The sequence below is a fragment of the Agelaius tricolor genome, unplaced genomic scaffold (genome assembly GCF_023055355.1).
Source record: "Agelaius tricolor isolate 1412-34295 unplaced genomic scaffold, bAgeTri1.0.p SCAF_78, whole genome shotgun sequence".
NCBI classification, from domain to species: Eukaryota; Metazoa; Chordata; class Aves; order Passeriformes; family Icteridae; genus Agelaius; species Agelaius tricolor.
This window is the reverse complement of record NW_027269338.1, coordinates 986,922-1,007,136: the sequence shown is the minus strand read 5'-3', so window position 1 is coordinate 1,007,136 and position 20,215 is coordinate 986,922. Positions and strand designations below refer to the sequence as shown.

General features: G+C 61.0%; 1 protein-coding gene across 4 annotated transcripts in view; it reads left to right on the top strand.

The window, feature by feature from the left end:
- The window catches only part of GPAA1 (glycosylphosphatidylinositol anchor attachment 1), a 28,981-nt gene extending 8,795 nt beyond the window's left edge, over positions 1-20,186 (top strand). For all 4 annotated transcript variants that reach the window (XM_071418218.1, XM_071418215.1, XM_071418216.1 and 1 more), the window contains 12 exons: positions 174-347; positions 2,673-2,784; positions 4,035-4,182; positions 4,975-5,076; positions 6,989-7,185; positions 7,801-7,997; positions 10,462-10,615; positions 14,335-14,400; positions 15,694-15,887; positions 16,854-17,021; positions 18,280-18,564; positions 18,868-20,186. In XM_071418218.1, coding sequence (XP_071274319.1) covers positions 174-347; positions 2,673-2,784; positions 4,035-4,182; positions 4,975-5,076; positions 6,989-7,185; positions 7,801-7,997; positions 10,462-10,615; positions 14,335-14,400; positions 15,694-15,887; positions 16,854-17,021; positions 18,280-18,523 — 1,756 coding nt within the window. In that variant the 3' untranslated portion in view covers positions 18,524-18,564; positions 18,868-20,186. The remainder of the gene's footprint in view (positions 1-173; positions 348-2,672; positions 2,785-4,034; positions 4,183-4,974; positions 5,077-6,988; positions 7,186-7,800; positions 7,998-10,461; positions 10,616-14,334; positions 14,401-15,693; positions 15,888-16,853; positions 17,022-18,279; positions 18,565-18,867) is intronic.
- The last annotated feature ends 29 nt before the right edge of the window (positions 20,187-20,215 follow it).

Genomic DNA, 20,215 nt, shown 5'->3' with positions numbered 1-20,215 from the left:
GATGGTTTTGGGGTGTCCCTCACAGCATCCTGAGTTACCTGGGGGGCCTCACGTGGTTGCTGCTCCTCCCAGCCCTGGCCTCCTGCACGTACCTGTGCTGGCTTTGGGGTGTCACTGATGGTTTGGGGGTTATTTTTGGGGTGTCACTGATGGTTTTGGGGTGTCCCTCACAGTGTCCTGAGTTACCTGTCAGGGCTCACGTGGTTCCTGCTCCTCCCAGCCCTGGCCCCCCGCACGTACCTGTCTGAGAACGCCATGGGCTCCACCATGGTGGGCGAGGGCTCCGACCTGGGGGCCCGAGCGCTGGCGCTGGCCCGGGAATTCGGGGGGCACAAGAGGAAAGCGGGGTAAGGACGGGGGGATTTGGGGTTTGGGATTGGAATTTGGGGGGTTTGGGGTCAGGTTTGGGGGGTTTGGGATTGGTATTTGGGGGATTTGGGGTGGGGTGTGGGGTCAGGTTTGGGGGGTTTGGTGTTAGGTTTAGGGTTGGATTTAGGGGATTTGGGATTTGGGGGTTTGGGGTCAGGTTTGGGGAGTTTAGGGTCAGGTTTGGGGGGTTTGGGGTTGGATTTGGGGGGTTTGGGATTGGGATTTGGGGGGTTTGGGGTCGGGTTTGGGGGATTTGGGATTGGGAGGTTTGGGATTGGGTTTGGGGAGTTTGGGGTCAGGTTTGGGGGTTTGGGGTCAGGTTTGGGGAGTTTGGGGTCAGGTTTGGGGGATTTGGGATTGGGTTTGGGATTGGATTTAGGGGATTTGGGGGGTTTGGGGTCAGGTTTGGGGGTTTGGGTTTGGGGTTAGATTTGGGGGATTTGGGATTGGGATTTGGGGGGTTTGGGGTCAGGTTTGGGGGGTTTGGGATTGGATTTGGGGAGTTTGGGGTCAGGCTTGGGGGGTTTGGGGTTGGGTTTGGGGTTGGATTTGGGGGATTTGGGGAGTTTGGGGGGTTTGGGATTGGGATTTGGGGAGTTTGGGGTCAGGTTTGGGGGGTTTGGTGTTAGGTTTGGGATTGGATTTAGGGGATTTGGGGGGTTTGGGGTCAGGTTAGGGGGGGTTGGGGTTGGGGTTGGGGTTGGATTTGGGGTTGGATTTGGGGGTTTGGGGCAGGGGACAGGCCCGGGAATTCAAGGGGCACAAAAGGAAAGTGGGGTGAGACCCCTGGGATTTGGGGTTTGGGGTTGGGGGCTTGGGGGGGTTGGGATTGGGGTTTGGGGGGGGATTTGGGGTTGGGTTTGGGGGGGGATTTGGGGAGGGGGGATTTGGGGGGTACAAGAGGAAAGTGGGGTGAGAATGGGGGGATTTGGGGTTTGGGGGATTTGGGGAGGGGGACAGGCCCGGGACTTCAGGGGACACAAGAGAAGAGTGGGGTCAGGTTTGGGGGATTTGGGGTTTGGGGGGTTTGGGATTGGATTTGGGGGTTTGGGGAGGGGAACACAGCTGGGAATTCGGGGGGCACAAGAGGAAAGTGGGGTGAGAACGGTGGGATTTGGGGTTTGGGGGGTTTGGGGTTGGGTTTGGGGTTGGATTTGGGGATTTGGGATTGGGATTTGGGGGGTTTGGGGTCAGGTTTGGGGGTTTGGGATTGGGATTTGGGGCATTTGGTGTCAGGTTTGGGGGGTTTGGGGTTGGGTTTGGGATTGGATTTGGGGGATTTGGGGAGTTTGGGGTCAGGTTTGGGGGGTTTGGGGTTGGATTGGGGGGTTTGGGGTCAGGATTGGGGGGTTTGGGGTCAGGTTTGGGGGTTTGGGGGGGATTTGGGGGGTTTGGGGTCAGGATTGGGGGGTTTGGGGTCGGGTTTGGGGAGGGTCACACCTGGGGGGGCACAAGAGGAGAGTGGGGTGAGAATGGGGGGATTTGGGGAGGGGGTTTGGGGTTGGGTTTGGGGTTGGATTGGGGGATTTGGGGTTGAGTTTGGGGGGTTTGGGGATAGGGATTTAGGGTTGGGTTTGGGGTGGACTGGGGGGGTTTGGGGAGGGGGGACAGGAATTTTGGGGGATAACTGGAGAGCAGGGGGACCCCTTTGGGGTTTGGGGAGTTCTAGGGGGTTCCCATCCCCACTGCTGGTTGGAGAGGCTGGAGAAGGGATTTGGGGAGGGTTCGGGGTGCCCCAATCCCCTATTAATTTATAGGGGAGTGCCTGTGGGGTGTCTGGAGCTGAGCCTGTGGGGCTCAGGGAGGGTTTGGGGCTCAGGGAAGGTTTGGGGTGCCCCAATCCCCTGTTATTTTGTAGGGGAATGCCTGTGGGGTGTCTGAAGCAGAGCCTGTGGGGTTTGGGGACGCTCTGGGGTGCGCCAATCCCCTGTTATTTCCCATATATTTTGTAGGGGAATGCCTGTGGGGTGGCTGGAGCAGAGCCTGTGGGGCTCAGGGAAGGTTTGGGGTGCCCCAATCCCCTGTTATTTCCCATATATTTGTAGAGGAATGCCTGTGGGGTGGCTGGAGCAGAGCCTGTGGGGCTCAGGCAGGGTTCAGGGTGCCCCAATCCCCTATTAATTTATAGGGGAATGCCTGTGGGGTGGCTGGAGCAGAGCCTGTGGGGTTTGGGGACGCTCTGGGGTGCCCCAATCCCCTGTCATTTCCCATATATTTTTAGGGGAATGCCTGTGGGGTGGCTGGAGCAGAGCCTGTGGGGTTTGGGGACGCTCTGGGGTGCCCCAATCCCATATATTTTATAGGGGAATGCCTGTGGGGTGGCTGGAGCAGACCATGTTCCAGCTGGGGCTCGAGGTCCATCGCCAGCCCTTCAGCCGCACGCTGCCCTTCCCCGACGAGGCCCACGAGCGCTACGTACTGGGGGAACTGGGAGCACTGGGAGCACTGGGAACGGGCACTGGGGGGACTGGGAGCACTGGGAGCACTGGGAATGGGGACTGGGAGCACTGGGAGCACTGGGAGCACCGGGAATGGGGACTGGGGGCACTGGGAGCACTGGGAATGGGGACTGGGGGAACTGGGAGCACTGGGAGCACTGGGAATGGGGACTGGGGGCACTGGGAGCACTGGGAGCACTGGGAACGGGGACTGGGGGAACTGGGAGCACTGGGAGCACTGGGAACGGGGACTGGGGGAACTGGGAGCACTGGGAGCACTGGGAACGGGCACTGGGGGGACTGGGAGCACTGGGAGCACTGGGAACGGGGACTGGGGGAACTGGGAGCACTGGGAGCACTGGGAACGGGCACTGGGGGGACTGGGAGCACTGGGAGCACTGGGAACGGGCACTGGGGGCACTGGGAGCACTGGGAATGGGCACTGGGGGGACTTGGAGCACTGGGAGCACTGGGAGCACTGGGAATGGGGACTGGGGGCACTGGGAATGGGGACTGGGAGGGACTGGGAGCACTGGGAGGGGGTAAGGGGGGGAGTGGGAGCACTGGGAACTGGGGGGGACTGGGAGGGACTGGAGAGACTGGGGGCACTGGTGGGGACTGGGGGCACTGAGAGGGGGACTGGGAGCACTGGGAATGGGGGTCCCTGTTTGGGTTTTGGGGTGTCCGTCTGTCCCTCCCCAGCTGGGCCCCAACGTTTTTGGGGTGCTGTGGGGATGTTGTGTTGGGGTCCCTGTGTAGATTGGGGGTCTCAGGGCAGCTTTGGTGGTCTCTGGGAGGATTTGGGGTCCCTGGGCAGTTTTGGGGTGCTGATCCCTGTTCCATTACATCCCCAGCTGGTCCGTGGCACCAACGTTTTTGGGGTTACTGTGGGGATGTTGGGGTGTTTTGGGGTCTCAGGGCAGGTTTTGGGGCTCCCTGTGTGATTTTGGGGTGTCCGTCTGTCCCTCCCCAGCTGGTTTGGGGCCCCAACATTTTCGGGGTGCTGTGGGGATGTTGGGGTGTTTTGGTGTCTCTGGGTGAATTGGGGGTTCCTGGCCAGATTTGGGGATCTCTGTATGATTTTGGGGTGTCCGTCTGTCCCTCCCCAGCTGGTCCGTGGCACCAACGTTTTCGGGGTGCTGTGGGGATGTTGGGGTGTTTTGGGGTCTCAAGGCAGGTTTTGGGGGTCCCTGTGTGATTTTGGGGTGTCCGTCTGTCCCTCCCCAGCTGGTCCGTGGCACCAACGTTTTCGGGGTGCTCCGAGCCCCCCGCGCCGCCAGCACGGAGGCGCTGCTGCTGCTCGTGCCCTGCTCCGAGGGCAGCAAGAACAACCAGGCCGTGGGGCTGCTGCTGGCCCTGGCCGGCTTCTGCCGAGGTTGGGGGGTCCTGGGGGTCCTGGGGGGTCCTGGGGGGGTCCTGGGGGTCCTAGGGGGATAATGGGGGTCCTGGGGGGGTCCTGGAGGGTTCTGGGGGGCTAATGGGGGTCCTGGGGGCTGCTCTGAGGGACCCCACAATGCCCAGGCCATGGGGCTGCTGCTGGCCCTGGCGGGCTTCTGCCGAGGTTGGGGGGTCCTGGGGGTCCTGGGGGTTCCTGGGGGGGTCCTGGGGGTCCCAGGGGGGTCCTGGGGGGCTAATGAGGGTCCTGGGGGCTGCTCTGAGGGACCCCAAAATGACCGGGCCGTGGGGCTGCTGCTGGCCCTGGTGGGGTTCTGCCAAGTTCAGGGGGGTCCTGGGGGTCTAATGGGGGTCCTGGGGGGTCCTGGGGGTCTAATGGGGGTCCTGGGGTGTCCTGGGGGGGTTCTGGGGGTCTGGGGGGGGCTAATGGGGGTCCTGGGAAGGTCCAGGGGGCACCTGGAGGCAGCTGGGGCTGGGGGTTTCTGGGGGGGTACTGGGGGATACTGGGGCTGGAGGGAGCCCTGGGGTGCTGGGGGGGTCCTTAGAGGGGCTGGGCAGGGACTGGGGCAGGGACTGGGCTGTACTGGGCTGTACTGGGCCATACTGGTCAGTCCCAGAGCTCCCAGTTTCCCCAGGCCAGGTGTACTGGGCCAAGGATCTCATCTCATTGGGGCTGTACTGGGTGTACTGGGCAGGGACTGGGGCAGGGACTGGGCCATACTGGGCTGTACTGGGCCATACTGGTCAGTCCCAGAGCTCCCAGTTTCCCCAGGCCAGGTGTACTGGGCCAAGGATCTCATCTTCCTGGTGACCGAGCACGACCTGGTGGGGACACAGGCCTGGCTGGAGGCCTACCACGATGTCAACCTTACTGGTGAGACTGGGAGCACTGGGAGGGACTGGGAGGGGCTGGGTACCACAATGTCAACCTTACTGGTGAGACTGGGAGCACTGGGAGGGACTGGGTACCACAATGTCAACCTTACTGGTGAGACTGGGAGCACTGGGAGGGACTGGGAGGGACTGGGAGGGATGGTGGGAACCTTACTGGGATGAACTGGGAGCACTGGGAGAGACTGGGAGAGACAGTGGGAACCTTACTGGTGAGACTGGGAGCACTGGGAGGGGCTGGGAGGGACTGGGAGAGACAGTGGGAACCTTACTGGGATGAACTGGGAGGGACTGGGGGACATAGTCTGATCATTACTGGTGAGACTGGGAGCACTGGGAGGGACTGGGAGGGGCTGGGATGGACAGTGGGAACCTTACTGGTGAACTGGTGAGACTGGGATGAACTGGGAGACACTGGGGGACATGGTCTGATCATTACTGGTGAGACTGGGAGCACTGGGAGGGACTGGGAGGGACTGGGATGGACAGTGGGAACCTTACTGGGATGAACTGGGATGAACTGGGAGGGACTGGGGTACAGGGTGTAATCCCTTACTGGTCAGACTGGGAGCACTGGGAGGGACTGAGGTACGTGGTGTGGACCTTACTGGTTAAACTGGGAGCACTGGGGGGGGGCACTGGGGGTGCTATGGCTCAGCCTTACTGGTCAGACTGGGAGCACTGGGGTACAGGGTGTGATCCTTACTGGTCAGACTGGGAGGGACTGGGAGCACTGGGGTACAGGGTGTGATCCTTACTGGTCAGACTGGGAGCACTGGGAGGGACTGGGAGCACTGGGGTACAGGGTGTGATCCTTACTGGTCAGACTGGGAGGGACTGGGAGCACTGGGGTACAGGGTGTGATCCTTACTGGTCAGACTGGGGGCACTGGGGTACAGGGTGTGATCCTTACTGGTCAGACTGGGAGCACTGGGAGGGCTCAGGGCCCATCCAGGCGCCCTTGGCCAGAGCACGGACACAGTGACCACAGTGGACACGGGGGTCCCATGGGGGTCCCGTGGCTTTTTTGGGGGTCCCATGGGGGTCCCATGGGGGTCCTGTGGCTCTGGGGGTCCCATGGCTGTCCTGGGGGTCCCGAGGGGGTCCCATGGCCATTCTGGGGGTGCCATGGGGGTCTCAGGGGGTCTCACAGGGCCTGTCCCCCCCCAGACACCCACTCAAGGGGGGTCCCTGGCCGGGCAGGGCATGGACACAGTGACCAGAGTGGACACGGGTGTCCCACGGGGGTCCCATGGCTCTGGGGGTCTCATGGCTGTTCTGGGGGGGTCTCAGGGGTCCTGTGGCTGTTCTGAGGGTGCCATGGGGGTCTCAGGGGGTCTCACAGGGTCTGTCCCCCCAGACACCCACTCAAGGGGGGTCCCAGGCCAGGTGGGCCCATCTGGTGACCCTGGAGCTGGGCATGGACACAGCGACCAGAGTGGACACGGGGGTCCCATGGGGATCCTGTGGCTCTGGGGGTCTCAGGGGTCCCATGGGTGTTCTGGGGGGGTCTCAGGGGGGTCTCAGGGGGTCTCACAGCATCTGTCCCCCCCCAGACACCCACTTGGGGGGGGTCCCAGGCCGGGCAGGGCACGGACACCATGGACACAGCGACCAGAGTGGACATGGGGGTCCCACAGGGATCCTGTGGCTCTGGGGGTCTCATGGCTGTTCTGGGGGTCTCAGGGGTCCCATGGCCATTCTGGGGGGGTCTCACAGGGTCTGTATCCCCCAGACACCCACTTGGGGGGGGGTCCCAGGCCGGGCAGGGCACGGACACCATGGACACAGTGACCAGAGTGGACATGGGGGTCCCATGGGGGTCCCGTGGCTCTGGGGGTCCCAGGGGTCCCATGGCCATTCCGGGGGGGGTCTCACGGGTCTGTATCCCCCAGACATCCACTCGGGGGGGGTCCCAGGCCGGGCAGGGGCCATCCAGGCCGCTCTGGCCCTGGAGCTCAGCTCGGACGTGGTGACCAGCGTGGACGTGGCCGTGGAGGGGCTGAACGGGCAACTGCCCAACCTGGACCTGCTCAACCTCTTCCACTCCTTCTGCCTCAAGAGCGGCCTGCTCTGCACCTTCCAGGGCAAGGTGGGGGTCCTGGGGGGTCCTGGGGGGCTTTGGGGGCTCCTGGGGGGCTTTTTGGGGGTGTTTGGTGGGATTTTGGGGGGCTTTAAGGGGTCCTGGGAGCATCTGGGGGCTGCTCTGCACCTTCCAGGGCAAGGTGGGAGCCCTGGGGGGACTTTGGGGGGTTCCTGGAGGGTCCTGGGGGCTTCAGGGGTTCTCTCCTGGGCTGGGGGGGCACCAAGGGGTCAGTCCCCGGGCTGGGGGCTTCAGGGGGTATTGAGGGGTCACTCAGGGGTCACTCAGGGGTCACTCAGGGGTCACTCAGTGGTCACTCAGGGTCACTCAGTGGTCACTCAGTGGTCACTCAGTGGTCACTCAGGGGTCACTCAGGGGTCACTCAGTGGTCACTCAGTGGTCACTCATGGTCACTCAGTCGTCTCTCAGGGTCACTCAGTGGTCACTCTGTGGTCACTCTCCGGTCTCTCCCCCCCAGCTGCCCCCCCCGGAGGGTCCCTCGGGGCCGGGCTATGCCCAGAGCCTGCGCACACTGGGGGGGTCAGGGGGGCATTGGGAGGGTTTTGGGGTGCACTGAGGGGTCAGTGGTCACTCAGTGGTCACTCACTGACCCCTGTCCCCCAGCTGCCCCCCCCGGAGGGTCCCTCGGGGCCAGGCTATGCCCAGAGCCTGCGCACGCTGGGGCTGATGGTGCTGGGCCAGGCCGGGGGCGGGCCCGGGGGGGCTCACGGGCTCTTCCTGCGCTTCCGCATCGAGGCCCTGACCCTGCGGGGCATCAACAGCTTCAGGCAGCACAAGTTCGACCTGGGGGTCCTGGGCAGGTGGGTCTGGGGTCCCTGGGGGGGTTTGGGGGGGTCCCAAGGGGGTTTGGGGGGGTTTGGGAACCCTGGGGGTCCCGGGGGTCCCTGACCCTGCGGGGCATCAACAGCTTCAGGCAGCACAAGTTCAACCTGGGCGTGCTGGGCAGGTGGGTCTGGGGGTCCTGGGGGGGTTTATGGGGGCGTCCCAAAGGGATTTGGGGCGTCCTGAGTGGGTCTGGGGGAGTTTGGGAACCCTGGGGGTCCCAGGGGGTCCCTGACCCTGCAGGGCATCAACGGCTTCAGGCAGCACAAGTTTGACCTGGAGGTGCTGGGCAGGTGGGTCTGGGGGTCCTGGGGGGGTCCCAGGGGATCCCAAGGGGGTTTGGGGGGTCCTGAGTGGGTTTGGGGGGGTTTGGGAACTCTGGGGGTCCCTGACCCTGTGGGGCATCAGCAGCTTCAGGCAGCACAAATTCGACCTGGGGGTCCTGGGCAGGTGGGTCTGGGGTCCCGGGGGGATTTTGGGGGGTTTTGGGGGTTCTTGGGGGGCTTTGGGGGAATTCTGAATTTGGGGGAGTTTGGGGGTCCTGAGGGCTGTTTTGAGGGGGGGGTTGGGGCATTTGGGGAGGATTTGGGGGGTCCTAGGGGGGATTTGGGGGGGGTCCTGAGGGCGATTTGGTTGGGTTTGGGGGTCCCTGAGGGGGGTCCCAGAGGGTCCTGGGCTGTTTTGGGGTGGTTCTGGGGGTATTTGTGGGGTCCTGAGGGTCTTGGGGTGACACTGGGGAGGGGTCCCAGGGGTCTGCCCTGACCCCAATCCTCCCCAGGACCCTGCAGGGAATGTTCCGGAAGCTCCTGGAACCTTCTGGAATTGTGGGATTTGGGGTTCCTGTGTGGGGTTGGGGGTTCCTGTATGGGATTGGGGGAATCCAGGGGTCTTTCTCTGTATTTGGGGGGATCCCTGGGGGTCTCCCCTGACCCCAGTCCCATTCCCACCCCCCAGGACCCTTCAGGGAATGTTCCGGAAGCTTCTGGAACCTTCTGGAACTGTGGGGTTGGGGGTTCCTGTGTGGGGTTGGGGGTTCCTGTGTGGGGTTGGGGGATTCTGGGGGTCTCTCTCTGTATTTGGGGGGTCCCAGGGGGTCTCCCCTGACCCCAATCGCATTCCCACCCCCCAAGACCCTTGAGGGAATGTTCCAGAAGCTCCTGGAACTGTGGGGTTGGGGGTTCCTGTGTGGGATTGGGGGATTCTGGGGGTCTCTCTCTGTATTTGGGGCATTCTGGGGGTCTCCCCTGGATTTGGGGGGTCCCTGGGGGTCTCCCCTGACCCCTCTCCCATTCCCACCCCCAGGACCCTTCAGGGAATGTTCTGGAAGCTCCCAGAACCTTCTGGAACTGTGGGCTTGGGGGTTCCTGTGTGAGGTTGGGGGATTCCAGGGGGTCCCTCTCCGTATTTGGGAGGTCCCAGGGGGTCTCCCCTGACCCCAGTCCCATTCCCAACCCCCATGACCCTTCAGGGAATGTTCCGGAAGCTTCTGGAACCTTCTGGAACTGTGGGATTTGGGGTTCCTGTGTGGGGTTGGGGGAATCCAGGGGGTCTCTCTCTGTATTTGGGGGATCCCTGGGGGTCTCCCCTGACCCCAGTCCCATTCCCAACCCCCAGGACCCTTGAGGGAATGTTCCAGAAGCTCCTGGAACTGTGGGATTGGGGGTTCCTGTATGGGATTGGGGGATTCCAGGGGGGTCTCTCTCTTATTTGGGGGGTCCCTGGGGGTCTCCCCTGACCCCAATCCCGTTCCCACCCCCCAGGACCCTGCAGGGAATGTTCCAGAAGCTCCCAGAACCTTCTGGAACTGTGGGATTGGGGGTTCCTGTATGGGGTTGGGGGATTCCAGGGGGTCCCTCTTTGTATTTGGGGGGTCCCTGGGGGTCTCCCCTCACCCCAGTCCCATTCCCACCCCCCAGGACCCTTCAAGGAATATTCTGGAAGCTCCTGGAACCTTCTGGAACTGTGGGATTTGGGGTTCCTGTGTGGGATTGGGGGATTCCAGGGGGTCTCTCTCTGTATTTGGGGGGTCCCAGGGGGTCTCCCCTGACCCCTTTCCTGTTCCCACCCCCAGGACCCTTCAGGGAATGTTCCAGAAGCTCCCAGAACCTTCTGGAACTGTGGGATTTGGGGTTCCTGTGTGGGGTTGGGGGTTCCTGTGTGGGACTGGGGGTTCCTGTATGGGGTTGGGGGATTCCAGGGGGTCCCTCTTTGTATTTGGGGGGTCCCAGGGGGTCTCCCCTGACCCCTCTCCCCTTCCCACCCCCCAGGACCCTTCAGGGAATGTTCCGGAAGCTCCTGGAACCTTCTGGAACTGTGGGATTTGGGGTTCCTGTGTGGGACTGGGGGTTCCTGTATGGGGTTGGGGGATTCCAGGGGGTCTCTCTCTGTATTTGGGGGGTCCCTGGGGGTCTCCCCTGACCCCTCTCCCATTCCCCCCCCCAGGACCCTTGAGGGAATGTTCCGGAAGCTGAACAACCTCCTGGAGCGGCTGCACCAATCCTATTTCCTGTACCTGCTGCCCTCCCTGTCCCGCTTCGTCTCCATCGGCTCCTACGTGCCCGCCCTGGCCCTGCTGCTGCTGGTGCTGGCCCTGCGCATATCCTGGGCTGAAAAACCGGGAAATTGGGAAAAAACGGGTGAAAATGTGAAAAAACGGGGAAAAAATGGGGTAAAATGGGGTAAAAAACGGGGTAAAAACAAGGGGAAAATGGGGATTGGGCTCCTGTGTGCCTGCCCAGGGGCTGCTGCTGCTGGTGCTGGCCCTGCGCATATCCTGGGCTGAAAAACCGGGAAATTGGGAAAAAATGGGGAAAAAATGGGTGAAAACGTGAAAAAACGGTGAAAAACGGGGAAAATGGCGTAAAAAATGGGGTAAAAACAAGGGGAAAAGGGGAATGGGCTCTTACGTGCCTGCCTTGACCCTGCTGCTGGTGCTGGGCCTGTGCATATCCTGGGCTGAAAAACCGGGAAATTGAGAAAAAATGGGGAAAAAATGGGTAAAAATGGGAAAAATGGGGTAAAAAATGGGGTAAAAACAAGGGGAAAACGGGAATGGGCTCCTGCGTGCCTGCCCTGGCCCTGCTGCTGCTGGTGCTGGCCTTGCGCATATCCTGGGCTGAAAAACCGGGAAATTGGGAAAAAGCGGGTGAAAATGTGAAAAAACGGGGAAAAACGGGGAAAAATGGGGTAAAAAATGGGGTAAAAACAAGGGGAAAATGGGGAATGGGCTCCTGCGTGCCCGCCCTGGCCCTGCTGCTGCTGGTGCTGGCCCTGCGCATATCCTGGGGTGAAAAACCAGGAAATTGGGAAAAAGTGGGTGAAAATGTGAAAAAACGGTGAAAAACGGGGAAAAAATGGGGTAAAAAATGGGGTAAAAACAAGGGGAAAAGGGGGAATGGGCTCCTGTGTGCCCGCCCTGACCCTCCTGGTGTTGGTGCTGGGCCTGTGCATATCCTGGGGTGAAAAATGGGGAAAATGGGAAAAAATGGGTAAAATTGGTGAAAAACGGGGAAAAAATTGGGTAAAAAATGGGGTAAAAATGAGGGGGAAATGGGAAATGGGCTCTTACGTGCCCGCCCTGGCCCTGCTGCTGCTGGTGCTGGCCCTGCGCATATCTTGGGCTGAAAAACCGGGAAATTGGAAAAAAATGGGGAAAAAATGGGTGAAAACGTGAAAAAATGGTGAAAAACGGGGAAAAATGGGGTAAAAAATGGGGTAAAACCATGGGGAAAATGGGGAATGGGCTCTTATGTGCCTGCCTTGACCCTGCTGCTGGTGCTGGGCCTGCGCATATCCTGGGCTGAAAAAACGGGAAATTGGGAAAAAATGGGGAAAAATGGGTAAAAATGGTGAAAAACGGGGAAAAATGGGTAAAAAATGGGGTAAAAACAAGGGGAAAAGGGGAATGGGCTCCTGTGTGCCCGCCCTGGCCCTGCTGCTGGTGCTGGCCCTGTGCATATCCTGGGGTGAAAAACCGGGAAATTGGGAAAAAATGGGCGAAAACGTGAAAAAACGGTGAAAAATGGGATAAAAAATGGGGTAAAATCAAGGGGAAAAGGGGAATGGGCTCCTACGTGCCTGCCCTGGCCCTGCTGCTGCTGGTGCTGGGCCTGTGCATATCCTGGGGTGAAAAAACGGGAAATTGGGAAAAAGTGGGGAAAAATGGGGAAAAACGGGGAAAAATGGGGTAAAAAATGGGGTAAAAACAAGGGGAAAAGGGGAATGGGCTCCTGTGTGCCCGCCCTGGCCCTGCTGGTGCTGGTGCTGGCCCTGCGCATATCCTGGGGTGAAAAACCGGGAAATTGGGAAAAAATGGGCGAAAATGTGAAAAAACGGTGAAAACTGGGGAAAAATGGGGTAAAAACAAGGGGAAAAAGGGGAATGGGCTCCTGCATGCCTGCCCTGACCCTGCTGCTGCTGGTGCTGGGCCTGTGCATATCCTGGGGTGAAAAATGGGGAAAATGGGAAAAAATAGGCGAAAATGTGAAAAAATGGTGAAAAATGGGGAAAATTGGGGTAAAAAATGGGGTAAAAACAAGGGGAAAAGGGGAATGGGCTCCTGCGTGCCTGCCCTGCTGCTGCTGCTGCTCCTGTTGGCCCTGAGCATATCCTGGGCTGAAAAACTGGGAAATAGGGAAAAAATGGGTAAAAATAGGAAAAAATGGGGTAAAAAATGGGGTAAAAATGGGAAAAAAAATAGGGGAAATAGGGTAAAAACTAGGAAAAATGGGAAATGGGTGAAAATGGGGGGAAAATGGGTAAAAATGGGAAAAAATAGGGAAAAATTGGGTAAAAAATAGGAGAAAATGGGAAATGGGTGAAAATGGGGAAAAAATGGGGAAAAATGGGGAAAAAATGGAAAAATCGCATAGCAATGGGGTAAAACCATGGGGAAAATGGGGAATGGGCTCCTGTGTGCTCGCCCTGGGGCTGCTGCTGCTGGTGCTGGGCCTGCGCATATCCTGGGGTGAAAACTGGGGAAATTGGGAAAAAACGGGTGAAAATGTGAAAAAACAGGGAAAAAATGGGGTAAAATATGGGGTAAAAACAAGGGGAAAATGGGGAATGGGCTCCTGCGTGCCTGCTCTGACCCTGCTGCTGCTGCTGGTGCTGGCCCTGCGCATATCCTGGGCTGAAAAATGGGGAAAATGGGAAAAAATGGGGAAAAAATGGGGAAAAATGGGGTAAAAAATGGGGTAAAAACAAGGGAAAATGGGGAATGGGCTCCTGTGTGCTCGCCCTTGGGCTGCTGCTGCTGGTGCTGGGCCTGTGTATATCCTGGGCTGAAAAATGGGGAAAATGGGAAAAGATGGGTGAAAACGTGAAAAAACGGTGAAAAACGGGATAAAAATGTGGTAAAAAATGGGGTAAAAACAAGGGGAAAATGGGGAATGGGCTCCTGTGTGCCCGCCCTGGCCCTGCTGGTGCTGGTGCTGGCCCTGCGCATATCCTGGGGTGAAAAACCGGGAAATTGGGAAAAAATGGGAAAAAATGGGTAAAAATGGGAAAAATGGGGTAAAAAATGGGGTAAAAACAAGGAAAATGGGGATTGGGCTCCTGTGTGCCTGCCCTGGCCCTGCTGGTGCTGGTGCTGGCCCTGTGCATATCCTGGGGTGAAAATGGGGAAAAACGGGAAAAAATGGGTAAAAAATGGGAAAAAAATAGGGGAAAATTTGATAAAAAATAGGAAAAAATGGGAAATGGATGGAAATGGGGGGAAATGAGGAAAATGAGGAAATGAGCAAAAAATGGGGAGAACTGGGGAAAAATTGGGATTTGGAGGAAAAAATGGGGAAACTGCGTGTTTGGGGGGAAATGGGGGTTTTGGGGTGAAAAAGAAAAGGGGAGGTGGGGGAAAAATGGGGTTTGGGGGGAAAAGAGAGAAAAATGGGGCAATTGGGGCACGAGGGGGCAAAATGTGGGATTTTGGGGGGAAAGGGAAATTTTGGGGAGGGAAGAGGGGAAAATGGGCAAAGAGGGATTTGGGGGCATTTGGGGAATGGGGGGATTTTAGGAAATGGGGGATTTTGGGGTCAAAGGAGGGATTTGGGGGGAAAATGAGGGATTTTGGGGTTAAAGGACAGATTTTAGGTAAAAGGAGGGATTTTGGGGTAAAAGGAGTGATTTTGGGGTAAAGGGAGGGATTTTGGGGTAAAAGGGAGGGATTTTGGGGTAAAAGGGAGGGATTTTGGGGTTAAAGGGAAGGATTTTGGGGTTAAAGGGAAGGATTTTGGGGTAAAGGGAGGGATTTTAGGATAAAGGGAGGGATTTTGGGGTCGGGGGTCCGAGGGTCCCTTTCCTTGACCCCTCCCCCACGCCCTGGACCTGTGGATGCGGCTGAGCCGGAGCGAGGAGGGGGAGGGGGACCCCCCCCCAGGGGAGGTGAGGAGACCCCAGACCCACCCTGGGACCCCCAGAGTGACCCCAGACCCATCCTGGGACCTCTTGGGACCCCCAGACTGATCTGGGACCCCCACCCTAAGCCCTGACCCACCCTGGGACCCCCTGGGACCATCAGACTGACCCCGGACCCACCCTGGGACCCCCACCCTGATCTGGGACCCCAGGAACCCCCAGAGTGACCCCAGAGCCCCAGGGTGACCCCAGACCCACCCCTGACCCCCAGACTGACCTGGGCCCCCCTGGGACCCCCACCCTAAGCCCTGACCCACCCCTGGGACCCCCAGAGTGACCTGGGACCCCAGGAACCCCCAGACTGAGCCCAGAGACCCCCAGAGCCCCCTGGGACCCCCACCCTGACCTGGGACCCCCTAGGGTCCCTTGGGCCCCCCTGAGACCCCCAGACTGATCCCTTCCCCACCCTGGGACCCCAGAGACCCCCGGGACCCCCACCCTGGCCTGGGACCCCCAGAGTGACCCCAGACCCACCCCGGACCCCCAGACTGACCTGGGACCCCCAGGGACCCCCATCCTGACCCCCCTACCCCCATTGTCACCCCTGGGACCCCCACCCTGACCCACAGCCCCCCCTGTGCTGACCCCAGCCCCCCATCCCTGACCCCCAACCCCTCTCCCTGTCCCTGTTGGGACCCCCTGGGACCCCCACCCTCACCCCTGTACCCCCCTGTACCCCCATACCCCCTGTGCCCCCTGTGCCCCCTGTGCCCCCTGTGCCCCACACCCTGTACCCCCTGTGCCCCCTGTGCCCCCCTGTGCCCCCCTGTGCCCCCTGTGTGCCCCCTGTGTGCCCCCCTGTACCCCCCATACCCCCTGTGTGCCCCCTGTGTGCCCCCCTGTACCCCCCATACCCCCTGTGTGCCCCCTGTACCCCCTGTGCCCCCTGTGCCCCCTGTGTGTCCCCTGTGCCCCCCTGTGCCCCCTGTACCCCCTGTGCCCCCTGTGCCCCCTGTGTGTCCCCTGTGCCCCCCTGTGCCCCCTGTACCCCCTGTGCCCCCCTGTGCCCCCCTGTGCCCCCTGTGCCCCCTGTGTACCCCCTGTGCCCCCTGTACCCCCCTGTGCCCCCTGTGCCCCCCTGTGCCCCCTGTGCCCCCTGTACCCCCTGTGCCCCCTGTACCCCCCTGTGCCCCCTGTGCCCCCCTGTGCCCCCTGTGCCCCCTGTGTACCCCCTGTGCCCCCTGTACCCCCTGTACCCCCTGTGCCCCCCTGTGTGCCCCCTGTGTGCCCCCACTCTAACACCCCTCCTGTGCCCCCCAGGCGCGGGGGGGTCTCCTGTGGCTGGTGCCCCCCATCCTGGTGTCCTGGGGGGCTGGCACTGCCCTGTACCTGCTGCCCGTGCGGGGCCAGGCCGTGGCCACCCAGCACTTCCCGGTGGGCGAGGCCGAGGCCGTGGTGCTGGCGCTGATCGGCATCTACGTGGCAGGGATGGCACTGCCCCACAGCACGCACAGGTGAGCCTGGCACAGGTGAGCCTGGCACAGGTACCCACAGCACACACAGGTGAGCCTGGCACAGGTGAGCCTGGCACAGGTACCCACAGCACACACAGGTACCCACAGGTACAGCTGGCACTGCCCCACAGCACCCACAGGTGAGCCTGGCACAGGTGAGCCTGGTACAGGTACCCACAGCACACACAGGTGAGCCTGGCACAGGTACCCACAGCACCCACAGGTGAGCCTGGCACAGGTACCCACAGCACGCACAGGTGAGCCTGGCACAGGTGAGCCTGGCACAGGTACCCACAGCACCCACAGGTGAGCCTGGCACAGGTGAGCCTGGCACAGGTACCCACAGCACACACAGGTACCCACAGGTACAGCTGGCACTGCCTCAAGGCACCCACAGGTGAGGCTGGCACAGGTACCCTCAGGTACCCACAGCACCCACAGGTGAGCCTGGCACAGGTACCCTCAGGTACCCACAGCACCCACAGGTGAGGCTGGCACTGCCCCACAGCACCCACAGGTGAGCCTGGCACAGGTACCCACAGGTACCCACAGCACACACGGGTGAGGGGCTGGCACTGCCCCTCAGGTACCCCCAGGTATAGGTGTGGGGCTGGTATCGATGTGTGACACTCAAGATGGTGGCACTGTGTCACCCTGTGTGACAGGGGTGGTGACAGGGGTGGTGGCACTGTGTGACACTGTGTGACAGGGATGGTGGCACTGTGTCACTCTGTGTCACTCTGTGTCACTCTGTGTCACTCTGTGTCCCCACAGGGCTCTCTCAGGGGGTGGCCAGCGTGGCTGGATGTCCCTCAAGCTGGTGGCCCTGTGTCACAGGGATGGTGGCACTGTGTGACACTGTGTGACAGGGATGGTGACAGGGATGGTGGCACTGTGTCACTCTGTGTGACAGGGATGGTGGCACTGTGTCACTCTGTGTCACTCAGTGTCACTCTGTGTCCCCAGGGCCCTGTCCGGGGGTGGCCAGCGTGGCTGGATGTCCCTCAAGCTGGTGGCCCTGCTGGCCCTGGCCCTGCTCCTCTCCTGCCTGGCCCTGCTCAACTTCTCCCTGGGCTTCCTGCTGGGCGCCACCCTGGTGCCACCTGCGGCCGCCGTCAGACCTGGGGGCAACAGGTGAGACACACCTGGGGACAGGTGAGACACACCTGGGGACACCTGGGGACAGGTGAGACACACCTGGGGACACCTGGGGACAGGTGAGACACACCTGGGGACAGCCTAGGGACACCTGGGGGCAACAGGTGAGACACACCTGGGGACAGGTGAGACACACCTGGGGACACCTGGGGACATGGGGAGAGCCTGGGGACACCCTGGTGCCACCTGCAGCTGCTGTGAGACCTGGGGGCTACAAGTGACACACACCTGGGGACACCTGGGTACAGGTGAGACACCTGGGAACAGCCTAGGGACACCTGGGAACAGCCTAAGGACACCTGGAGACACCTGGGGACAGGTGAGACACACCTGGGCACACCTGGGGCCACCCTGGTGCCACTTGTGGCCACCGTCAGGCCTGGGGGCAACAGGTGAGACACACCTGGGGACAGGTGAAACACCTGGGGACATGGGGGCAATAGGTGAGACACACCTGGGGACAGGTGAGACACCTGGGGACACCTGGGGGCAACAGGTGAGACACACCTGGGGACATGGGGACAGCGTAGGGACACCTGGGGACAGGTGAGACACACCTGGGGACAGGTGAGACACCTGGGGACATGGGGACAGCCTAGGGACACCTGGGGACAGGTGAGACACACCTGGGGACAGCCTAGGGACACCTGGGGGCAACAGGTGAGACACACCTGGGGACACCTGGGGACAGGTGAGACACAGAAGGGGGACAGGTGAGAGCCCTTGGACACAGGTGAGGAGGGGTCCCTGGGTGTCCCTGTCCTCCCCTGCCCACCCTGGATGGTGCCCCCAGTGCTGCTGATGCTCACCTGGGGACTCAGGGTGGTCTCAGGGTGGTCTCTGGGGTCTCAGGTGTCTCAGGTGTCTCAAGGTGGTCTCAGGGTGGTCCCAGGTGTCTCAGGGTGGTCTCAGGGTGGTCCCAGGTGTCCCAGGTGTCTCAAGGTGGCCTCAGGGTGGTCCCAGGTGTCTCAGGGTGGTCCCAGGTGTCTCTAACCCCCCTGTCCCCCTCCCCAGGCTGCCCCTGGCCATCCTGCTGGTTCTCAGCACGCTGGGCCTGTCGCTGTTCCTGGGTGGTTCCTGGGTGGTTCCTGGGTGTCTCACGGTGGTCCCAGGTGTCTCAGGGTGGTCCCAGGTGTCTCAGGGTGGTCTCAGGTGTTTCAGGGTGGTCCCAGGTGTCTCAGGGTGGTCTCAGGGGGGTCCCAGGTGTCTCTAACCCCCCTGTCCCCCTCCCCAGGCTCCCCCTGGCCATCCTGCTGGTTCTCAGCACTCCGGGCCTGTCGCTGTTCCTGGCCGTGCTGCTGGAGCGGGAGCTGCTGGAGGCGCCGGCGGGGCTGGGCGAGGCCTGGCAGCGCTTCCTGGGGGCGCTGGGCCAGGGGCTGCTGCAGGAGCACCTGCACGGGGCCCACCTGAGCCCCCTGCTCTGCCTGGGCGCCTATCCCTGCTGGCTGCTGCTCTGGAACGTGCTCTGGTGGAAATGAGGGACAGACGGACACAGGGATGGACACACGGACAGACCCACCTGAGCTCCCTGCTGGCTGCTGCTCTGGAACGTGCTCTGGTGGAAATGACCGACACACGGACACAGGGACACACGGACACACGGACAGACCCGCCTGAGCCCCTGCTGGCTGCTGCTCTGGAACGTGCTCTGGTGGAAATGAGGGACAGACGGACACAGGGATGGACACACGGACAGACGGACAGACCCACCTGAGCTCCCTGCTGGCTGCTGCTCTGGAACGTGCTCTGGTGGAAATGACCGACACACGGACAGACACGGCATGGATACACAGCCCCCCATCACCCCCTGCACGGGGCCCACCTGAGCCCCCTGCTCTGCCTGGGCGCTTATCCATGCTGGCTGCTGCTCTGGAACGTGCTCTGGTGGAAATGACCAACACATGGACACACGGACACACGGACACACGGACAGACCCGCCTGAGCCCCCTGCTCTGCCTGGGCACCCACCCATGCTGGCTGCTGCTCTGGAACGTGCTCTGCTGGAAATGAGGGACAGACAGACACACAGACACATGGACAGACCCACAGACAGACAGACCTGCCTGAGCCCCCTGCTGGCTGCTGCTCTGGAACGTGCTCTGGTGGAAATGACCGACACACGGACACAGGGATGGACACATGGACATGGGGATGGGCACACAGACACAGGGATGGACACACAGACACAGGCATGGACACACGGACAGATTTCCAGCAGGGACAGTCCCCACAGAGGGACCCCTGTGACAGTGAGAGCCCCGGATGGACAGATGGACAGAGCCCCAGACAGACAGACAGACAGAGCCCTGGAAGGACCCACAGACACACAGACAGACCCCCAGACCCATGGACAGACCCCCCAGACAGACACACCGACAGAGTCACAGCCAAACCCCAGTGTGCCCCCAGAGCCACGGCCAGAGCCCCAGATGGACACACGGACACATGGACAGACACACAGACACACAGACACAGCCCCAAAGGGACACACAGACAGAGCCCCAGATGGACACACAGACACACGGACAGATGCCCAGACAGACCCCCCAGGTGTGACCCTGCTGTGACCCCGCCCACCGGGACGACCCCCGCAATGGGGGCCTAAAGGGGCGTGGCTCTGTCGGGGCGCGGTTTGATGTTGGGTGTGGCTTCTGTGGAGGGCGTGGTTTTATGAATGGGCGTGTCTGATGCGGAGAGGTGTGGTTTGTTAATGGGCGTGGCTTTTGTTAATGGGCGGGTCTTATACGGAAGACGTGGTTTGTTAATGGGCGTGGCTTATGTGCAAGGGGTGTGGTTTGTCAACAGGCGTGGCTTGTTAATGGGCGTGGCTTTTGTGCAGGGTGGTGGTCTGTTAATGGGCGTGGCTTATGTGCAGGGGTGTGATCCGTTAAGGGGCGCGGCTTTGTTAATGGGCGTGCCTTACATAGTTTGTTAATGGGCTCAGCTCTTGTTAATTGGCGTGTCTCTGCATGGAGGCGTGGTTTCTTAAGGGGCGTGGCTTTTGCAGGGCCGTGGTTTTGTTATCAGGCGTGGGTTTTGTTCGGGGGCGTGTTCGGTTTTCCGAGTGGGCGTGGTCTATCCCCGTGCTCCTCCCCCTCCCTCCGCCAGGGGGCGCCGCAATAAAAACCGTTACCGTGTCACGTGCCTGTCCCGTGACGTCACTCCGTCC